At 51.5% G+C, this 22,967-nt stretch overlaps 1 protein-coding gene across 1 annotated transcript in view; it reads right to left on the bottom strand.

Annotated features, from left to right (window-relative positions):
• The window catches only part of LOC140404822 (uncharacterized), a 30,350-nt gene extending 7,898 nt beyond the window's left edge, over window positions 1–22,452 (bottom strand). The window contains exons 1-4 of the mRNA XM_072493559.1: window positions 22,255–22,452; window positions 20,171–20,345; window positions 17,899–18,011; window positions 12,673–12,797 (exon numbers count right to left, since the gene is read on the bottom strand). Of these exons, the coding sequence (XP_072349660.1) occupies window positions 12,673–12,797; window positions 17,899–18,011; window positions 20,171–20,345; window positions 22,255–22,414 (573 nt within the window). The 5' untranslated portion in view covers window positions 22,415–22,452. The remainder of the gene's footprint in view (window positions 1–12,672; window positions 12,798–17,898; window positions 18,012–20,170; window positions 20,346–22,254) is intronic.
• Window positions 22,453–22,967: the final 515 nt, after the last annotated feature.

Genomic DNA, 22,967 nt, shown 5'->3' with positions numbered 1-22,967 from the left:
ATTCGGTGTACTCTGAGCACGCTGCTTTTCAGGGTACGGAGCACCGTGGATATGGCATTCGGTGTACTCTGAGCACGCTGCTTTTCAGGGGACAGAGCACCGTGGATATGGCATTCGGTGTACTCTGAGCACGCTGCTTTTCAGGGTACGGAGCACCCTGGATATGGCATTCGGTGTACTCTGAGCACGCTGCTTTTCAGGGGGTGCAGCACCCTGGATATGGCATTCGGTGCACTCTGAGCACGCTGCTTTTCAGGGGACGGAGCACCCTGGATATGGCATTCGGTGTACTCTGAGCACGCTGCTTTTCAGGGGGTGCAGCACCCTGGATATGGCATTCGGTGCACTCTGAGCACGCTGCTTTTCAGGGGACGGAGCACCCTGGATATGGCATTCGGTGCACTCTGAGCACGCTGCTTTTCAGGGGACAGAGCACCGTGGATATGGCATTCGGTGTACTCTGAGCACGCTGCTTTTCAGGGGGTGGAGCACCGTGGATATGGCATTCGGTGTACTCTGAGCACGCTGCTTTTCAGGGCACGGAGCACCGTGGATATGGCATTCGGTGTACTCTGAGCACGCTGCTTTTCAGGGGGCGGAGCACCGTGGATATGGCATTCGGTGTACTCTGAGCACGCTGCTTTTCAGGGGGTGCAGCACCCTGGATATGGCATTCGGTGTACTCTGAGCACGCTGCTTTTCAGGGTACGGAGCACCCTGGATATGGCATTCGGTGTACTCTGAGCACGCTGCTTTTCAGGGCACGGAGCACCGTGGATATGGCATTCGGTGTACTCTGAGCACGCTGCTTTTCAGGGGACGGAGCACCCTGGATATGGCATTCGGTGTACTCTGAGCACGCTGCTTTTCAGGGCACGGAGCACCGTGGATATGGCATTCGGTGTACTCTGAGCACGCTGCTTTTCAGGGCACGGAGCACCGTGGATATGGCATTCGGTGTACTCTGAGCACGCTGCTTTTCAGGGCACGGAGCACCGTGGATATGGCATTCGGTGTACTCTGAGCACGCTGCTTTTCAGGGGGTGCAGCACCATGGATATGGCATTCGGTGTACTCTGAGCACGCTGCTTTTCAGGGTACGGAGCACCCTGGATATGGCATTCGGTGTACTCTGAGCACGCTGCTTTTCAGGGCACGGAGCACCGTGGATATGGCATTCGGTGTACTCTGAGCACGCTGCTTTTCAGGGCACGGAGCACCGTGGATATGGCATTCGGTGTACTCTGAGCACGCTGCTTTTCAGGGGGTGCAGCACCATGGATATGGCATTCGGTGTACTCTGAGCACGCTGCTTTTCAGGGTACGGAGCACCCTGGATATGGCATTCGGTGTACTCTGAGCACGCTGCTTTTCAGGGCACGGAGCACCGTGGATATGGCATTCGGTGTACTCTGAGCACGCTGCTTTTCAGGGTACGGAGCACCGTGGATATGGCATTCGGTGTACTCTGAGCACGCTGCTTTTCAGGGGACGGAGCACCATGGATATGGCATTCGGTGCACTCTGAGCACGCTGCTTTTCAGGGGGTGGAGCACCGTGGATATGGCATTCGGTGTACTCTGAGCACGCTGCTTTTCAGGGCACGGAGCACCGTGGATATGGCATTCGGTGTACTCTGAGCACGCTGCTTTTCAGGGGGTGCAGCACCCTGGATATGGCATTCGGTGCACTCTGAGCACGCTGCTTTTCAGGGGACGGAGCACCGTGGATATGGCATTCGGTGTACTCTGAGCACGCTGCTTTTCAGGGCACGGAGCACCGTGGATATGGCATTCGGTGTACTCTGAGCACGCTGCTTTTCAGGGGGCGGAGCACCGTGGATATGGCATTCGGTGTACTCTGAGCACGCTGCTTTTCAGGGGGTGGAGCACCGTGGATATGGCATTCGGTGTACTCTGAGCACGCTGCTTTTCAGGGGACAGAGCACCGTGGATATGGCATTCGGTGTACTCTGAGCACGCTGCTTTTCAGGGGGTGCAGCACCATGGATATGGCATTCGGTGTACTCTGAGCACGCTGCTTTTCAGGGCACGGAGCACCGTGGATATGGCATTCGGTGTACTCTGAGCACGCTGCTTTTCAGGGGGCGGAGCACCGTGGATATGGCATTCGGTGTACTCTGAGCACGCTGCTTTTCAGGGGGTGGAGCACCGTGGATATGGCATTCGGTGTACTCTGAGCACGCTGCTTTTCAGGGGACAGAGCACCGTGGATATGGCATTCGGTGTACTCTGAGCACGCTGCTTTTCAGGGGGTGCAGCACCATGGATATGGCATTCGGTGTACTCTGAGCACGCTGCTTTTCAGGGTACGGAGCACCCTGGATATGGCATTCGGTGTACTCTGAGCACGCTGCTTTTCAGGGCACGGAGCACCGTGGATATGGCATTCGGTGTACTCTGAGCACGCTGCTTTTCAGGGCACGGAGCACCGTGGATATGGCATTCGGTGTACTCTGAGCACGCTGCTTTTCAGGGGGTGCAGCACCCTGGATATGGCATTCGGTGCACTCTGAGCACGCTGCTTTTCAGGGGACAGAGCACCCTGGATATGGCATTCGGTGTACTCTGAGCACGCTGCTTTTCAGGGGATGGAGCACCCTGGATATGGCATTCGGTGTACTCTGAGCACGCTGCTTTTCAGGGCACGGAGCACCGTGGATATGGCATTCGGTGTACTCTGAGCACGCTGCTTTTCAGGGCACGGAGCACCGTGGATATGGCATTCGGTGTACTCTGAGCACGCTGCTTTTCAGGGGGTGCAGCACCCTGGATATGGCATTCGGTGTACTCTGAGCACGCTGCTTTTCAGGGGGTGCAGCACCCTGGATATGGCATTCGGTGTACTCTGAGCACGCTGCTTTTCAGGGGACAGAGCACCCTGGATATGGCATTCGGTGTACTCTGAGCACGCTGCTTTTCAGGGCACGGAGCACCGTGGATATGGCATTCGGTGTACTCTGAGCACGCTGCTTTTCAGGGGGTGCAGCACCCTGGATATGGCATTCGGTGCACTCTGAGCACGCTGCTTTTCAGGGGACAGAGCACCCTGGATATGGCATTCGGTGTACTCTGAGCACGCTGCTTTTCAGGGGACGGAGCACCCTGGATATGGCATTCGGTGTACTCTGAGCACGCTGCTTTTCAGGGCACGGAGCACCGTGGATATGGCATTCGGTGTACTCTGAGCACGCTGCTTTTCAGGGGACAGAGCACCGTGGATATGGCATTCGGTGTACTCTGAGCACGCTGCTTTTCAGGGCACGGAGCACCGTGGATATGGCATTCGGTGTACTCTGAGCACGCTGCTTTTCAGGGGGTGCAGCACCCTGGATATGGCATTCGGTGCACTCTGAGCACGCTGCTTTTCAGGGGACAGAGCACCCTGGATATGGCATTCGGTGTACTCTGAGCACGCTGCTTTTCAGGGGACGGAGCACCCTGGATATGGCATTCGGTGTACTCTGAGCACGCTGCTTTTCAGGGCACGGAGCACCGTGGATATGGCATTCGGTGTACTCTGAGCACGCTGCTTTTCAGGGGACGGAGCACCGTGGATATGGCATTCGGTGTACTCTGAGCACGCTGCTTTTCAGGGGACAGAGCACCGTGGATATGGCATTCGGTGTACTCTGAGCACGCTGCTTTTCAGGGCACGGAGCACCGTGGATATGGCATTCGGTGTACTCTGAGCACGCTGCTTTTCAGGGGGTGCAGCACCCTGGATATGGCATTCGGTGCACTCTGAGCACGCTGCTTTTCAGGGGACGGAGCACCCTGGATATGGCATTCGGTGTACTCTGAGCACGCTGCTTTTCAGGGGGTGCAGCACCCTGGATATGGCATTCGGTGCACTCTGAGCACGCTGCTTTTCAGGGGACGGAGCATCGTGGATATGGCATTCGGTGTACTCTGAGCACGCTGCTTTTCAGGGTACGGAGCACCGTGGATATGGCATTCGGTGTACTCTGAGCACGCTGCTTTTCAGGGGACGGAGCACCCTGGATATGGCATTCGGTGTACTCTGAGCACGCTGCTTTTCATGGTACGGAGCACCGTGGATATGGCATTCGGTGTACTCTGAGCACGCTGCTTTTCAGGGCACGGAGCACCGTGGATATGGCATTCGGTGCACTCTGAGCACGCTGCTTTTCAGGGCACGGAGCACCGTGGATATGGCATTCGGTGTACTCTGAGCACGCTGCTTTTCAGGGGGTGCAGCACCATGGATATGGCATTCGGTGTACTCTGAGCACGCTGCTTTTCAGGGTACGGAGCACCCTGGATATGGCATTCGGTGTACTCTGAGCACGCTGCTTTTCAGGGTACGGAGCACCGTGGATATGGCATTCGGTGTACTCTGAGCACGCTGCTTTTCAGGGGACGGAGCACCATGGATATGGCATTCGGTGTACTCTGAGCACGCTGCTTTTCAGGGCACGGAGCACCGTGGATATGGCATTCGGTGTACTCTGAGCACGCTGCTTTTCAGGGCACGGAGCACCGTGGATATGGCATTCGGTGTACTCTGAGCACGCTGCTTTTCAGGGGGTGCAGCACCATGGATATGGCATTCGGTGTACTCTGAGCACGCTGCTTTTCAGGGTACGGAGCACCGTGGATATGGCATTCGGTGTACTCTGAGCACGCTGCTTTTCAGGGGACGGAGCACCATGGATATGGCATTCGGTGTACGCTGAGCACGCTGCTTTTCAGGGGACGGAGCACCATGGATATGGCATTCGGTGTACTCTGAGCACGCTGCTTTTCAGGGCACGGAGCACCGTGGATATGGCATTCGGTGTACTCTGAGCACGCTGCTTTTCAGGGGGCGGAGCACCGTGGATATGGCATTCGGTGTACGCTGAGCACGCTGCTTTTCAGGGGACGGAGCACCGTGGATATGGCATTCGGTGTACTCTGAGCACGCTGCTTTTCAGGGGACAGAGCACCGTGGATATGGCATTCGGTGTACTCTGAGCACGCTGCTTTTCAGGGGACGGAGCACCGTGGATATGGCATTCGGTGTACTCTGAGCACGCTGCTTTTCAGGGGGTGGAGCACCCTGGATATGGCATTCGGTGTACTCTGAGCACGCTGCTTTTCAGGGCACGGAGCACCGTGGATATGGCATTCGGTGTACTCTGAGCACGCTGCTTTTCAGGGGACGGAGCACCCTGGATATGGCATTCGGTGTACTCTGAGCCCGCTGCTTTTCAGGGGGTGGAGCACCGTGGATATGGCATTCGGTGTACTCTGAGCACGCTGCTTTTCAGGGGACGGAGCACCGTGGATATGGCATTCGGTGTACTCTGAGCACGCTGCTTTTCAGGGGACGGAGCACCGTGGATATGGCATTCGGTGTACTCTGAGCACGCTGCTTTTCAGGGGGTGCAGCACCGTGGATATGGCATTCGGTGTACTCTGAGCACGCTGCTTTTCAGGGGGTGCAGCACCCTGGATATGGCATTCGGTGTACTCTGAGCACGCTGCTTTTCAGGGCACGGAGCACCGTGGATATGGCATTCGGTGTACTCTGAGCACGCTGCTTTTCAGGGGACGGAGCACCGTGGATATGGCATTCGGTGTACTCTGAGCACGCTGCTTTTCAGGGGGTGCAGCACCGTGGATATGGCATTCGGTGTACTCTGAGCACGCTGCTTTTCAGGGGACGGAGCACCGTGGATATGGCATTCGGTGTACTCTGAGCACGCTGCTTTTCAGGGGACGGAGCACCGTGGATATGGCATTCGGTGTACTCTGAGCACGCTGCTTTTCAGGGCACGGAGCACCCTGGATATGGCATTCGGTGTACTCTGAGCACGCTGCTTTTCAGGGTACGGAGCACCGTGGATATGGCATTCGGTGTACTCTGAGCACGCTGCTTTTCAGGGTACGGAGCACCGTGGATATGGCATTCGGTGTACTCTGAGCACGCTGCTTTTCAGGGGACGGAGCACCGTGGATATGGCATTCGGTGTACTCTGAGCACGCTGCTTTTCAGGGGACTGAGCACCGTGGATATGGCATTCGGTGTACTCTGAGCACGCTGCTTTTCAGGGGACAGAGCACCGTGGATATGGCATTCGGTGTACTCTGAGCACGCTGCTTTTCAGGGTACGGAGCACCCTGGATATGGCATTCGGTGTACTCTGAGCACGCTGCTTTTCAGGGGACAGAGCACCGTGGATATGGCATTCGGTGTACTCTGAGCATGCTGCTTTTCAGGGCACGGAGCACCGTGGATATGGCATTCGGTGTACTCTGAGCACGCTGCTTTTCAGGGGGCGGAGCACCATGGATATGGCATTCGGTGTACTCTGAGCACGCTGCTTTTCAGGGCACGGAGCACCGTGGATATGGCATTCGGTGTACTCTGAGCACGCTGCTTTTCAGGGGGTGGAGCACCGTGGATATGGCATTCGGTGTACTCTGAGCACGCTGCTTTTCAGGGTACGGAGCACCGTGGATATGGCATTCGGTGTACTCTGAGCACGCTGCTTTTCAGGGGACAGAGCACCGTGGATATGGCATTCGGTGTACTCTGAGCACGCTGCTTTTCAGGGGACAGAGCACCGTGGATATGGCATTCGGTGTACTCTGAGCACGCTGCTTTTCAGGGCACGGAGCACCGTGGATATGGCATTCGGTGTACTCTGAGCACGCTGCTTTTCAGGGGGTGCAGCACCCTGGATATGGCATTCGGTGTACTCTGAGCACGCTGCTTTTCAGGGGACAGAGCACCGTGGATATGGCATTCGGTGTACTCTGAGCACGCTGCTTTTCAGGGGGTGGAGCACCGTGGATATGGCATTCGGTGTACTCTGAGCACGCTGCTTTTCAGGGCACGGAGCACCGTGGATATGGCATTCGGTGTACTCTGAGCACGCTGCTTTTCAGGGCACGGAGCACCGTGGATATGGCATTCGGTGTACTCTGAGCACGCTGCTTTTCAGGGCACGGAGCACCGTGGATATGGCATTCGGTGTACTCTGAGCACGCTGCTTTTCAGGGTACGGAGCACCGTGGATATGGCATTCGGTGTACTCTGAGCACGCTGCTTTTCAGGGGGTGCAGCACCGTGGATATGGCATTCGGTGTACTCTGAGCACGCTGCTTTTCAGGGCACGGAGCACCGTGGATATGGCATTCGGTGTACTCTGAGCACGCTGCTTTTCAGGGCACGGAGCACCGTGGATATGGCATTCGGTGTACTCTGAGCACGCTGCTTTTCAGGGGGTGGAGCACCCTGGATATGGCATTCGGTGTACTCTGAGCACGCTGCTTTTCAGGGGACAGAGCACCGTGGATATGGCATTCGGTGTACTCTGAGCATGCTGCTTTTCAGGGCACGGAGCACCGTGGATATGGCATTCGGTGTACTCTGAGCACGCTGCTTTTCAGGGGGCGGAGCACCATGGATATGGCATTCGGTGTACTCTGAGCACGCTGCTTTTCAGGGCACGGAGCACCGTGGATATGGCATTCGGTGTACTCTGAGCACGCTGCTTTTCAGGGGGTGGAGCACCGTGGATATGGCATTCGGTGTACTCTGAGCACGCTGCTTTTCAGGGTACGGAGCACCGTGGATATGGCATTCGGTGTACTCTGAGCACGCTGCTTTTCAGGGGACAGAGCACCGTGGATATGGCATTCGGTGTACTCTGAGCACGCTGCTTTTCAGGGGACAGAGCACCGTGGATATGGCATTCGGTGTACTCTGAGCACGCTGCTTTTCAGGGCACGGAGCACCGTGGATATGGCATTCGGTGTACTCTGAGCACGCTGCTTTTCAGGGGGTGCAGCACCCTGGATATGGCATTCGGTGTACTCTGAGCACGCTGCTTTTCAGGGGACAGAGCACCGTGGATATGGCATTCGGTGTACTCTGAGCACGCTGCTTTTCAGGGGGTGGAGCACCGTGGATATGGCATTCGGTGTACTCTGAGCACGCTGCTTTTCAGGGCACGGAGCACCGTGGATATGGCATTCGGTGTACTCTGAGCACGCTGCTTTTCAGGGCACGGAGCACCGTGGATATGGCATTCGGTGTACTCTGAGCACGCTGCTTTTCAGGGCACGGAGCACCGTGGATATGGCATTCGGTGTACTCTGAGCACGCTGCTTTTCAGGGTACGGAGCACCGTGGATATGGCATTCGGTGTACTCTGAGCACGCTGCTTTTCAGGGGGTGCAGCACCGTGGATATGGCATTCGGTGTACTCTGAGCACGCTGCTTTTCAGGGCACGGAGCACCGTGGATATGGCATTCGGTGTACTCTGAGCACGCTGCTTTTCAGGGCACGGAGCACCGTGGATATGGCATTCGGTGTACTCTGAGCACGCTGCTTTTCAGGGGGTGGAGCACCCTGGATATGGCATTCGGTGCACTCTGAGCACGCTGCTTTTCAGGGGACAGAGCACCGTGGATATAGCATTCGGTGTACTCTGAGCACGCTGCTTTTCAGGGGACGGAGCACCGTGGATATGGCATTCGGTGTACTCTGAGCACGCTGCTTTTCAGGGTACGGAGCACCCTGGATATGGCATTCGGTGTACTCTGAGCACGCTGCTTTTCAGGGTACGGAGCACCGTGGATATGGCATTCGGTGTACTCTGAGCACGCTGCTTTTCAGGGTACGGAGCACCGTGGATATGGCATTCGGTGTACTCTGAGCACGCTGCTTTTCAGGGGGCGGAGCACCGTGGATATGGCATTCGGTGTACGCTGAGCACGCTGCTTTTCAGGGGGCGGAGCACCATGGATATGGCATTCGGTGTACTCTGAGCACGCTGCTTTTCAGGGCACGGAGCACCGTGGATATGGCATTCGGTGTACTCTGAGCACGCTGCTTTTCAGGGGGTGCAGCACCCTGGATATGGCATTCGGTGTACTCTGAGCACGCTGCTTTTCAGGGCACGGAGCACCGTGGATATGGCATTCGGTGTACTCTGAGCACGCTGCTTTTCAGGGGACTGAGCACCGTGGATATGGCATTCGGTGTACTCTGAGCACGCTGCTTTTCAGGGCACGGAGCACCGTGGATATGGCATTCGGTGTACTCTGAGCACGCTGCTTTTCAGGGGGTGCAGCACCCTGGATATGGCATTCGGTGTACTCTGAGCACGCTGCTTTTCAGGGCACGGAGCACCGTGGATATGGCATTCGGTGTACTCTGAGCACGCTGCTTTTCAGGGTACGGAGCACCGTGGATATGGCATTCGGTGTACTCTGAGCACGCTGCTTTTCAGGGCACGGAGCACTGTGGATATGGCATTCGGTGTACTCTGAGCACGCTGCTTTTCAGGGGACAGAGCACCGTGGATATGGCATTCGGTGTACTCTGAGCACGCTGCTTTTCAGGGGACGGAGCACCCTGGATATGGCATTCGGTGTACTCTGAGCACGCTGCTTTTCAGGGGACGGAGCACCCTGGATATGGCATTCGGTGTACTCTGAGCACGCTGCTTTTCAGGGCACGGAGCACCGTGGATATGGCATTCGGTGTACTCTGAGCACGCTGCTTTTCAGGGGGTGCAGCACCCTGGATATGGCATTCGGTGTACTCTGAGCACGCTGCTTTTCAGGGCACGGAGCACCGTGGATATGGCATTCGGTGTACTCTGGCACGCTGCTTTTCAGGGGGCGGAGCACCATGGATATGGCATTCGGTGTACTCTGAGCACGCTGCTTTTCAGGGCACGGAGCACCCTGGATATGGCATTCGGTGTACTCTGAGCACGCTGCTTTTCAGGGCACGGAGCACCCTGGATATGGCATTCGGTGTACTCTGAGCACGCTGCTTTTCAGGGCACGGAGCACCGTGGATATGGCATTCGGTGTACTCTGAGCACGCTGCTTTTCAGGGTACGGAGCACCCTGGATATGGCATTCGGTGTACTCTGAGCACGCTGCTTTTCAGGGGGTGGAGCACCGTGGATATGGCATTCGGTGTTCTCTGAGCACGCTGCTTTTCAGGGGACGGAGCACCGTGGATATGGCATTCGGTGTACTCTGAGCACGCTGCTTTTCAGGGGACGGAGCATCGTGGATATGGCATTCGGTGCACTCTGAGCACGCTGCTTTTCAGGGCACGGAGCACCGTGGATATGGCATTCGGTGTACTCTGAGCACGCTGCTTTTCAGGGCACGGAGCACCCTGGATATGGCATTCGGTGTACTCTGAGCACGCTGCTTTTCAGGGGGTGCAGCACCCTGGATATGGCATTCGGTGTACTCTGAGCACGCTGCTTTTCAGGGTACGGAGCACCGTGGATATTGCATTCGGTGTACTCTGAGCACGCTGCTTTTCAGGGTACGGAGCACCCTGGATATGGCATTCGGTGTACTCTGAGCACGCTGCTTTTCAGGGCACGGAGCACCGTGGATATGGCATTCGGTGTACTCTGAGCACGCTGCTTTTCAGGGCACGGAGCACCGTGGATATGGCATTCGGTGTACTCTGAGCACGCTGCTTTTCAGGGGGTGGAGCACCGTGGATATGGCATTCGGTGTACTCTGAGCACGCTGCTTTTCAGGGGACAGAGCACCGTGGATATGGCATTCGGTGTACTCTGAGCACGCTGCTTTTCAGGGGACAGAGCACCGTGGATATGGCATTCGGTGTACTCTGAGCACGCTGCTTTTCAGGGGACAGAGCACCGTGGATATGGCATTCGGTGTACTCTGAGCACGCTGCTTTTCAGGGGACAGAGCACCGTGGATATGGCATTCGGTGTACTCTGAGCACGCTGCTTTTCAGGGGACGGAGCACCGTGGATATGGCATTCGGTGTAGAATAGAATAGAATAGAATAGAACAATACAGCGCAGTACAGGCCCTTCGGCCCACGATGTTGCACCGAAACAAAAGCCATCCAACCTACACTATGCCATTATCATCCATATGTTTATCCAATAAACTTTTAAATGCCCTCAATGTTGGCGAGTTCACCACTGTAGCAGGTAGGGCATTCCACGGCCTCACTACTCTTTGCGTAAAGAACCTACCTCTGACCTCTGTCCTATATCTATTACCCCTCAGTTTAAAGTTATGTCCCCTCGTGCCAGCCATATCCATCCACGGGAGAAGGCTCTCACTGTCCACCCTATCCAACCCCCTGATCATTTTGTATGCCTCTATTAAGTCTCCTCTTAACCTTCTTCTCTCCAACGAAAACAACCTCAAGTCCATCAGCCTTTCCTCATAAGATTTTCCCTCCATACCAGGCAACATCCTGGTAAATCTCCTCTGCACCCGCTCCAAAGCCTCCACGTCCTTCCTATAATGCGGTGACCAGAACTGTACGCAATATTCCAAATGCGGCCGTTCCAGAGTTCTGTACAGCTGCAACATGACCTCCCGACTCTGGAACTCAATCCCTCTACCAATAAAGGCCAACACTCCATAGGCCTTCTTCACAACCCTATCAACCTGGGTGGCAACTTTCAGGGATCTATGTACATGGACACCTAGATCCCTCTGCTCATCCACACTTTCAAGAACTTTACCATTAGCCAAATATTCCGCATTCCTGTTATTCCTTCCAAAGTGAATCACCTCACACTTCTCTACATTAAACTCCATTTGCCACCTCTGCAGCTTATCTATATCCCTCTGTAACCTGCTACATCCTTCCACACTATCGACAACACCACCGACTTTAGTATCGTCTGCAAATTTACTCACCCACCCTTCTGCGCCTTCCTCTAGGTCATTGATAAAAATGACAAACAGCAACGGCCCTAGAACAGATCCTTGTGGTACTCCACTTGTGACTGTACTCCATTCTGAACATTTCCCATCAACCACCACCCTCTGTCTTCTTTCAGCTAGCCAATTTCTGATCCACATCTCTAAATCACCCTCAATCCCCAGCCTCCGTATTTTTTGCAATAGCCTACCGTGGGGAACCTTATCAAACGCTTTGCTGAAATCCATATACACCACATCAACTGCTCTACCCTCGTCTACCTGTTCAGTCACCTTCTCAAACTCAATAAGGTTTGTGAGGCATGACCTACCCTTCACAAAGCCATGCTGACTATCCCTGATCATATCATTCCTATCTAGATGATTATAAATCTTGTACTCTGAGCACGCTGCTTTTCAGGGGGCGGAGCATCGCGAAAGCGGCGCCGCCCCCGATTTTGCCGTCATTTTGGATTCTGTGCCCCGTCGCCGAACGCGATTTTGTCGTTGGGAATCGGAGAATCCAGCCCCAACGCAGTCAGCAGTTCGTAAAAAAAAGATGAATCATAACATTTCAGGCGCCTGACGCGAAAATTTAAATGATAGGATCTGCCACTGATCCCCACAGACTGAATGGAATGAATGGAGATCAATGGAAGGTGCAATCTGGGACCACCATCCAAATTTCTTGGGAGTTTTGTGCCACGAAGCACTGCACACAGGGTCTTGTCTACAGCTTTTGATCAGTTTCTATTCTGAAAAGGAAAATCGGCGTGCTGAGACGAGGTGCTTCCCCAGAAAGGGTAGGAGGATCCGTCATCCAACTGTCTTCATATACTTCGAAGGTTGATTACAAAGTGGTATTTGTATAGGCCTGAAATCCTGTGGCCTGGGCATATTGCACTGGCGAGCCAACAAAATAGTGGGGGGAAGAAAGATATTGGTAAGTTAAATTCAAACCTTTCTATACTGGGAAGCATTTCCTAAACTGGATGTGCTCGCCTCTTCGGTGCTGTTAAATGTCGAGGATTTATCTTTACTCGATGACAACGCTGCGTACTGATCGTGGACAGGCTCTCCCCCTCCTGGGTAAAAAGGAAGCATTATTACCAGAGTCTGCATAACAGTTAAAGAATAAGAAAAGGGTTGGGATTACACAATGGGTCTGTCAGGCTTCAGCGTGTGAAGAACATATCTAGCTTGCAGGAATGGGCAGAGGCCATTCAGTCCTTCAGAGCCTGTCCTATCACTCAATGAGATCATGATTGATCTGCAACTTATCTTGCCCCATATCCCCTAAATGTTGACTGATCTCCGGAGTCTAGCATATTTTTGATTCTGCTTTCCTGTTTAATTTAAGGTAAAACTATATTATGGAACTGGTAACGTGGTTGAATGGACAGTTCAGATCTCAGCAGACATTTCTTCACCTATAACCGCTGTGAATCTTTGGAAGTGGCTGGCTCAGAGGGCTGCGGTTTCTCAGTCACTGTGGTCCACTGCCGAGCTTCAAAGCAAACCCCAGTGCTGGGAATGCAGACCTGAATCCCACTCCCCAAGACCATCGCAGCACACTTTCTCATTCATGTCGGGAAACAGAAACGCTCCATTGTCACTGCTGGAGAAGATTATTCCATCCCCAGATCTCCCATTCTGGCACGGCAAGTGTTCAATAAGACATACTGTAGCAGTATGTTTCCAGTGCAATGAGAGGGCAGGCACTGGTGGACCTGGTTCTGGGAAATGAGTTGACCCAAGTGGATCATGGGGAGTATTTAGGGGACCATGACCATTGTATCATAAGGTTTAGGTTGGCCACGGAAAAGGACAAGGAGCAATTCAGAGATGGGATAGTCAAGTGGGGGAAAGGCAGCTTCCATGGGACGATAATGCGTCCGGGTCGAGTGAGTTGGAATCAAATGTTGCCAGAAAAGACGATGGCTGAAGAATGGGCTACCTTCAAAGAGATAGTATTGAAGGCAAAGGGCAGCACGGTGGCACAGTGGTTAGCATTGCTGCCTCACGGAGCCGAGGTCCCCGGTTCGATCCAGACTCTGGGTCACTGTCTGCGTGGAGTTTGCACATTCTCCCCGTGACTGCGTGGGTTTTGCCCCCACAACCCAAAGATGTGCAGGGTAGGTGGATTGGCCACGCTAAATTGCCCCTTAATTGGAAAAAAAAAGAATTGGGTACTCTAAATTTTTAAATTAAAAAAAAAGTATTGAAGGCAATGTCATGGTATATTCCCTTGAAGGGGAAAGGGAGGAGAAATAAATTCAGAGCACCCTGGATGACGAGACAGATAGAGGTGCAGATGAAGAGGCCATGATGAGATCACTCATGATCTTATTGAACGGTGGAGCAGGCACGAGAGGCTAAATTGACTTCACTTCGTACTGACGTTCTAGGAAAGAACTATTCTGTCTGATTCCATCCTCCAGCTCTTGGTCTTTAGCCCTGTAGGTAACAGCACCTCAAACTCAAAACTGGAGTTCTTGATTAATGAGGGGATTTCCTGATTAATAAGGGGATCGGGGGTTATGGGAGAAGGCAAGAGAATGGGAATGAGGTACAAACCAGCCATGATCGAATGGCGGAGCAGATTCGACAGGACGAACGGCTTAATTCTACTCCTATATCTTATGGTTTAGGAAGTGCGCATATGCCAGGTAGAATATGCAATGGAGAATCAGGCAGAATAGAGAAGGACTAGAGGAGAGATGAAAAAACAACTCAGAAAAGCAAGGAAGAAACACGAATAAAGGCCAATAGCTAAGATAAGCTATTGGGGCAGCACGGTAGCCTTGTGGATAGCACAATTGCTTCACAGCTCCAGGGTCCCAGGTTCGATTCCGGCTTGGGTCACTGTCTGTGCGGAGTCTGCACATCCTCCCCGTGTGTGCGTGGGTTTCCTCCGGGTGCTCCGGTTTCCTCCCACAGTCCAATGATGTGCAGGTTAGGTGGATTGGCCATGATAAATTGCCCTTAGTGTCCAAAATTGCCCTTAGTGTTGGGTGGGGTTACTGGGTTATGGGGATAGGGTGGCGGTGTTGACCTTGGGTGGGGTGCTCTTTCCAGGAGCCGGTGCGGACTCGATGGGCCGAATGGCCTCCTTCTGCACTGTAAATTCTATGATAATCTATGATAAGAGGGAAACCCAAGGTAATCCCAGGGTCTTCTATCAGCATATAAATAATGAAAGGGAGATAAAAGAAAGAGTAGGACTGATTAAGAATAAAAAAAGGAGACTTGCAATGTGGTGGCAGAAGAAATAGCGGAAGTATTTTTAAAATCAATATAGAGTACCCAATTCTTTTTTTTCTAATTAAGGGGCAATTTAGCGTGACCAATTCACCTACCCTGCGCATCTTTGTGGGTTGTGGGGATGAGACCCACGCAGACACGGGAAAAATGTACAAACTCGCAGAGGTGTTAAATAAGTACTTTGCAGCAGTCTTTCCAAAGGACGAGGATGCTGCCCAGGCCGAGGTGAGAGAGGTGGTAACTGGTACACTGCAGGAATTTACAATTGAGAAGGAGGAGGTGTTGGAAAGGTTATCTTTACTCAAAATCGATACGGCACCAGGATGAGATACCTCCAAGGATACGGAGTGGGGGTGAGATTACAGAGGCACTGATGAAAATCTGTGGTGGGGAAACTTCTGGAAACTATAATTTGAGACAAAATCAATAGTCACTTAGATAAGTGCAGGATAATTAAAGAAAGCCAGCATGGATTCATTAAGGGAAAATGTTTAACTAACTTGCTGGAACTTACTGAGGTGGTAAAGGAGAAGGTTGATAAGGGCAATGCGGTGGGTGTGGTGTACATGGATTTTCAAAAGGCATTTGATGCAGTGCCACACAACAGACTTGTGAGCAAAATCTAGCTCATGGAATAAAAGGGAAAGTAGGCAACTGGATAAGAAATTGGCCGAGTGACAGGGAACAGAGATAAATATTTGTTTTTCCGATTGGAGGAAGGTTTGTAGTGGGGTTCCCCAGGGGTCACTGTTGGGACCCTTGCTCTTCCCAATATATGTTAATGATCTGTGGTGTGCAGGGCATGACTTCAAAATTTGTGGATGATAGGAAGATTGGAAGGGTTGTCAACTGAAATGAGGATAGTCTTGAACTTCAAAAGGGCATTGACATATTGGTGAATTGGGCAGACAAGTGGCGGATGAAGTAGAGAAGTGTGAGGTGATTCATTTTGGCAGGAAGAATGTGGAGAAACAGTATAAAGGGAGAAACGGGGAGGTGTAGGGATAAAGGGACCTCAGTGTATCTAAACCCAAGTCAATGAAGGCAGCAGGGCATGTTGAGAGATCAGTTAATAAAGCAGATGGTATCCTTTTGTTTTATTAATGGGCCGTTGAGTACAAGGGTGCGGAGGTCATGTTGAACATGTATAAGACAATAGTTAGGCTTCATCTGGAGTACTTCCAGTTCTGGTGCCATACTTGAGGTAGGATGGAAAGAGTACAGAGGAGATTCATAAGAATGATTCCAGCGACAAACAACTGGAGCTATGAGGTTAGATTGGAGAAGTAGCATCTGTTTTCGTTGGAGAAACGAAGGCTGAGAGGAGACTTGATACAAGTATTCAAGATCCTGAGGGATATAGAGAGAGTAAAGTGAGAAACTGTTCCTTCTCAAGAGTACATCAAAATAATGCGCAGAAGGGGAAGATATGTGAGGTAAAGGTCTTTCATCCGGAGGGTGGTTGGAATCAGGAACAAACTTCCCAAAAGGGTGGTAGAGGCAGATTCGATCTACAAAATTATGAGGGACAAGGACAGAGTGGATAGTCAGAGGCTTTTTCCCAGGGTGGAAGAGTCAATTACTAGGGGGCATAGGTTTAAGGTGCGAGGGGCAAAGTTTAGAGGAGATGTATGAGGGATGTGTTGTTTTTTTACGCAGAGGGTAGTGGGTGCCTGGAACTCGCTACCGGAGAAGGTGGTGGAAGCAGGGACGATAGTGATGTTTAAGGGGCATCTTGACAAATACATGAATAGGATGGGAATAGAGGGAAACGGGCTCCGGAAGTGCAGAAGGTTTTAGGTTAGACCATCAGTATGGTCAGCGCAGGTTGGGGAGCCTGTTCCTGTGCTGTACTTTTCTTTGTTCTTTGAAGTATTCAAAATGGAATTGGATTGCGTTCTGAAAAAAGTCAATGTGCAAGGTTACAAAGATAAGCAGGAGTAGGACTATGTACAATGTTCTTTCAGAGGGCCAGTGCAGGCTTCATGGGCCGATAGGCCTCCTGCTCCAATGAAGGTTCTATGCTGCAGAGGCCTCCCAGTTTAGGCCCACCACCAATGGTCAGAGTATGCTCTTCCATCATAGAATCATCGCAGTGCAGAAGGAGGCCATTTGGCCCATCGGGTCTGCACCGACCCTCTTAAAGAGCACCCTATCTAGGCCCACCCATCCCTGTAACCCAGTAATCGCAGATAACCAATGAACACTATGAGGCAATTTAGCGCGGCCAATCCACCAACTTGCACATCTTTGGACTGTGGGAGGAAACCAGAGCACCCGGAGGAAACCCACACAGACACTGGGAGAAAGTGCAAACTCTACACAGGCAGTCACCCGAGGCCGGAATGGAACCCAGGTCCCTGGCGCTGCGAGGCAGCGGTGCTAACCACTGTGTCGCCGTACCACCCATCAGTTTTAGGTCACAAAAATGTCCAACTTTATAAATAGCTCCAGGAGTCATTCATGTTTTCGGAATGGAGTAATTGAGATTCCCTCCCTAGAAAGACAAGTCGTTTACCTTCAAACTGTCTATCAGAGAAAAATGTATTCAATGAAATTAGCAATTACTACCGTAGATGACGCCTTACGTAGTGGAGTAACTAACACCTGTAATAGTAACTGTCGTGCATCAACCTGGTTACTACAGGATAAAATATTTGAATGAGTCTAATAACATGCAATAAAACATCACAACTTGGGGACATGAGCAAAGTAACTTTACAGAATCATAGCCAAATGCAGGGGTATTTCAATTATTGTCAGGCTAACTAAGGACGGGCAGCAAATGCAGCCTTCCCAGCGCCCCGCTCAGCCAGGCGGAAGGAAACATGATATTTTTGTGATTTCCCAATACAACAATCAATGAGATATGTAATCAGAAAACACAGTGTTGCCTCCCTGTAATCTAATCAAACCCCTTACCTCCAGCATGCAGGAATGAGAAAGAATTTTTTACTCCAGGACTGTTCATAGCATTCACAAACTCAGTGTAATATTGAAATGGGGGAGGATCCCCAATGATCCGCAACAGAGACCTACAGTAAAAAGGACAACAATCAGTCACAGGGTCGTCAGCATATTTGAAGAAACCAACCCGACCTTAACTGATCTGACAACTACATTTTCAACTAGGTTTTTCACATGGATGCTGCTAGACTCAACTGAGTGATCCCAGCCTTTTCTGTTTCGTTTGAAGACTGTTACTAATAATTCCAGTCGGGAGTTCCGGAGAAATCCCTTTCTCCAGACAGTGCTGAGAATGTTGAACTCCCCCGGGCGGCGTGGTGGCGCAGTGGTTAGCACTGCTGCCTACGGCACTGAGGGCCCAGGTTCGGTCCTGGCCCCAGGACACTGTCCATGTGGAGTTTGCACGTTCTCCCCGTGTCTGCGTGGGCCTCGCCCCTACAACCCAAAGATGTGCAGGGTAGGTGGATTGGCCGCGCTAAATTGGGAAAAATGAATTGGGTACTCTAAATTTATTTTAAAAAAAAAAGATTTTCAGCAATTGCAGCTCATAGATTATCATAGAATTTACAGTGCAGAAGGAGGCCATTCGGCCCATCGAATCTGCACCGGCTCTTGGAAAGAGCACCCTTACCAAGGTCAACACCTCCACCCTATCCCCATAACCCAGTAACCCCACCCAACACTAAGGGCAACTTTGGACACTAAGGGCAATTTATCCTGGCCAATCCACCTAACCTGCACATCTTGGGACTCTTTGTTCATGGATGGGGGGCAGATGCCTCCTATCTTTCTTTCAGGTTTGTCTGTATTAAAGCTCAATTCATTACTTACCAGTCCAATGCAAACCTGACTGCGTTCTCCAAGTCCAATGCTCCGCTGCCCACCCTTTCCTCAACCCAAGCCTGGTGTTATCTGCAAGTTAAACTACTTTGCACTGGAGCCATTAAGCTCTGCTAATCTAGAGGTGGAAAGGTTTCTACGGGCAACAATGGATATTTACGAGTGATGGAATAAAAGTATTTCTTTTTTGTAAATGCCGATTGTTGCTGGGTTATAATTCCTTAGGCCAAGGGTGGCACGGTGGTGCAGTGGTTAGCACTGCTACTTCACGGCACCCAGGACCCAGATTCGATCCCGGCTCTGGGTCACTGTCTGTGTGGAGTTTGCACATTCTCCCTGTGTCTGCGTGTGTCTCGCCCCTACAACCCAAACGATGTGCAGGGGAGGCGGATTGGCCGCGCTAAACTGCCTCTTAATTGGGAAAAAAATGTATATTTCCTCAGGCCTCCAGAGAGTTGCCATGTGTTAATTCTTCATCTCTAAACCGACAAATTGGGTACTACCAAGCTATTGGAGAGTGGAGGCTCATCCAGAATGTGTCCTAGCAAGGGGACTGGGATACTTAAAGAGTTGGATCTAAGGTAGATTTTCCTTTCACCCTCAGCTAACGTGTAGAATCCCTACAGTGCACGAGGCCATTCGGACCATCAGAGCGTGCACCAAGCCTCTGAAACAGCACCCTAACTAGGCTCCCACCCTATCCCTGCAACCCACAACCACACCTAACCTGCACATTTTTGGATGTGGGAGGAAACTGGAGCACCTGAAGTAAACCCACGCAGACACGGGGAGAAAGTGCAAACTCAATACAGACAGTCACCCGAGGCCGGAATCGAACCCTAGTGTTAGCCACTGAGCTACCATGCTACCCATGCATGTTTTCCTGGACCGACTCCTCGTAGAGCATCAGATTTCAGACTGTACCCCATGGAGAATATTAATATGGTCTCAGCAATTCCCATGTCAGCTGCATGGAGGAAACAGTTCCGTTGTGGCAGAAAACGTTTGTGTTTAGACACTGCTGAACTGATGGCACAGGAACACAGCGGGAAACATTCAGAAATCAGATGCCAGGCATACATAACTCTGGTGGCCTCAGGTTCCTGATTCTGACTAATCTCTCGGGCCAGATAATCCAGCGAGTACCTGGGTATGGACCAAGCTTGGGCCTTCAAGAAGTGTCCGGTTTAACCATGTGGGCACAAAGCACTAATCTACACACAACAGTGCCTTAGGTGTTACACAGAATAGCTACCAAAACCAGTCCAAATAGCAGTCCAAACATCAATATTTGACTCAACACTTCCCTCGACAGTAGAACACACAGGGAGTTTGCGGAGCACTTTAGAAGCCAGCAGAGTTAAATGATACGTCTTGCAGGGGGTACCTGAGATAGTCATGTCTCTCGGAGAGTTCCTCGTCGGACAGGACGCTGTCCAGATCAGAAGTGTATCCGTCCGACTCGGAGGAAACAGAATCTGGACAATCCCAGCTTCGATTCCCTGCACGATTGCCACTTCCCTCTCCCATTGCCAAATCACGATTCGGTCGGTCTTCCTCCGCTACAGTAATACAGATGAAGACATTTCAATTCTAAATTAACTTGCGCTAAAAGGCAGAAATTCAAAATTAAATAAAGCACTGGGTAGGTGTAGATCATAATAATCTTTATTAGTGGCACACGTAGGCCCACTAGTGGGGCTGGTTTAGCAGTGGGCTAAACAGCTAGCTTGTAATGCAGAACAAGGCCAGCAACAGGCGCGGAATGTGGCGACTAGGGGCTTTTCACAGTAACGTCATTGAAGCCTACGCGTGACAATAAGCGATTATTATTATTAACAGTACGAAGTCTTACAACACCAGGTTAAAGTCCAACAGGTTTGTTTCGATGTCACTAGCTTTCGGAGCGCTGCTCCTTCCTCAGGTGAATGAAGAGGTCTGTTCCAGAAACACATATATAGACAAATTCAAAGATGCCAAACAATGCTAGGAATGCGAGCATTAGCAGGTGATTAAATCTTTACAGATCCAGAGATGGGGTAACCCCAGGTTAAAGAGGTGTGAATTGTGTCAAGCCAGGACAGTTGGTAGGATTTCGCAGGCCAGATGGTGGGGGATGAATGTAATGTGACATGAATCCCAGGTCCCGGTTGAGGCCGCACCCGTGTGTGCGGAACTTGGCTATAAGTTTCTGCTCGGCGATTCTGCGTTGTCGCGGGTCCTGAAGGCCGCCTTGGAGAACGCTTACCCGGAGATCAGAGGCTGAATGCCCTTGACTGTTGAAGTGTTCCCCGACTGGAAGGGAACATTCCTGCCTGGTGATTGTTGCGCGATGTCCGTTCATTCGTTGTCGCAGCACCTGCATGGTCTCGCCAATGTACCACGCTTCGGGACATCCTTTCCTGCAGCGTATGAGGTAGACAACGTTGGCCGAGTCGCACGAGTATGTACCGCGTACCTGGTGGGTGGTGTTCTCACGTGTAATAGTGGTATCCATGTCGATGATCTGGCTTTAACCTGGTGTTGTAAGACTTTGTACTGTGCTCACCCCAGTCCAACGCCGGCATCTCCACATCATTATTATTATTAACACTGCAATGAAGTTACTGTGAAAATTCCCTAGTCGCCACACTCCGGCACATGTTCGGTTACACTGAGGGAGAATTCAGAATGTCCAATTCACCTAACAAGCACGTCTTTCACGACCTGTGGGAGGAGATCGGAGGAAACCAACACCAACACAGTGGTAACCCACTGTGCTCCCATTCCGCCCACATTGCGGCTCTGCTAGAGACCACATTGCGGGGAGCTCTGCACCAGGAGTGTCCAATGGGGGAGTAGTGTGCGTTCCAATTTCTGACATCCCATTCTTTAAAACCAGCGCACCGAAAATCACAGTGCTTGTAATTTTCCCATAATAGGCTCCAGTACATGGTGGAAATGTTGGAGCAGGTAATCTCCCCTTCGTGTATGGCTGTGACAAAACACACAAAGTTGTCCATTAACTCGCACAACAGCTCGAAGGACAAAAGCCACTCACTGCTGTGATACTGAACAATGTGGACACGGGTGGCTGTGCAGAGTTAATTGATATCAGTTCTACAATTAGGTGTCGGTGCCCAAGTAGCGAGGGTCCCCATCCCAATCACTATTTAGTGCCCCCTGCTGGAAAGTGCAGCTAAGGGCAAGATCAAGTGCGAAGCCCTCTACAGTTAAATAGGCTGGCAACACTCACTCATATGCTCATTCTTGAAGAATGGCCAAATTGCTAGTGTCCATGGAAACGACATGAGCCACAACCATTAGGAGAGGACAAACACTTCAGGAAGCATTTAAATAAAAAAGGAACGTGTTTGAAAAAAAAAAGTGACTTTATTTTCCCAGCTGTCGCGCTCCAGTTTGCAAATATTGCTGCTCACGTCACAAAGTCTCCGTGGACAATCTGTGGATAAAGAAAACGGAATTACTTGCCTCCAGCCTGTGCAGAACCGAGGCTGGCTTCTTTCTCAGGTGGGCTACTACTGCCTTGGCTTGGAGTGGCGTGGCTGGCCGTGACACAGTTAGAAACCCCAACATCGGTCTTGCCGGCATTATTGGTGTCATCCATCTCTTGGTCAAAATGTCGGCACATCGAGGAGTTGCATCATGAGAGGAGGTACCAGCACCAGGAGTCTAAAGGACAATGGCAAGTTACCAATCTCCACCCACATCCTAAACTTGTTTGCCAAGTAGCACATGGTACAGCGATCTGCAGGTAGAACCAGCTGGATCGAAGTTGGCTTTGGATCAACTCTTAAAAATAGAGGGTTTTTTTGAGCAAGTGTGCTTTTATTTACTATAGAAGTGTCAGAGCAGCTCAGATGACAGTGCACCACTCAACGTGGCACTTAGACACATGGGCTGGAAGGTTCAAATCCTGATCTGTACGGAGTGAAGTCATCCCAACCACAGCAAGGATTTAACACAGCAAAGATTTAATAGATATGGACCCCTGTAGCTACAGGGTGATCCCCCCCCCCCCAACAGAAGTACACGTGTATGCATGGATGCACTGGAAGAACGGCTTCAAATTCGGCTGGGCTGCTTCTTTTGGCACATTGTACAGTTATACTCCAATGCGACGGACATCCAGAGTGGTGGGTCACTCAAGAGGAATGGTCACAATTGCCTGAGCAATGGCCTCA

This window comes from Scyliorhinus torazame, chromosome 31 (assembly GCF_047496885.1).
Source record: "Scyliorhinus torazame isolate Kashiwa2021f chromosome 31, sScyTor2.1, whole genome shotgun sequence".
NCBI lineage: Eukaryota > Metazoa > Chordata > Chondrichthyes > Carcharhiniformes > Scyliorhinidae > Scyliorhinus > Scyliorhinus torazame.
The sequence above is the reverse complement of the archived record's forward strand: the minus strand, read 5'-3'. Positions and strand labels throughout refer to the sequence as shown.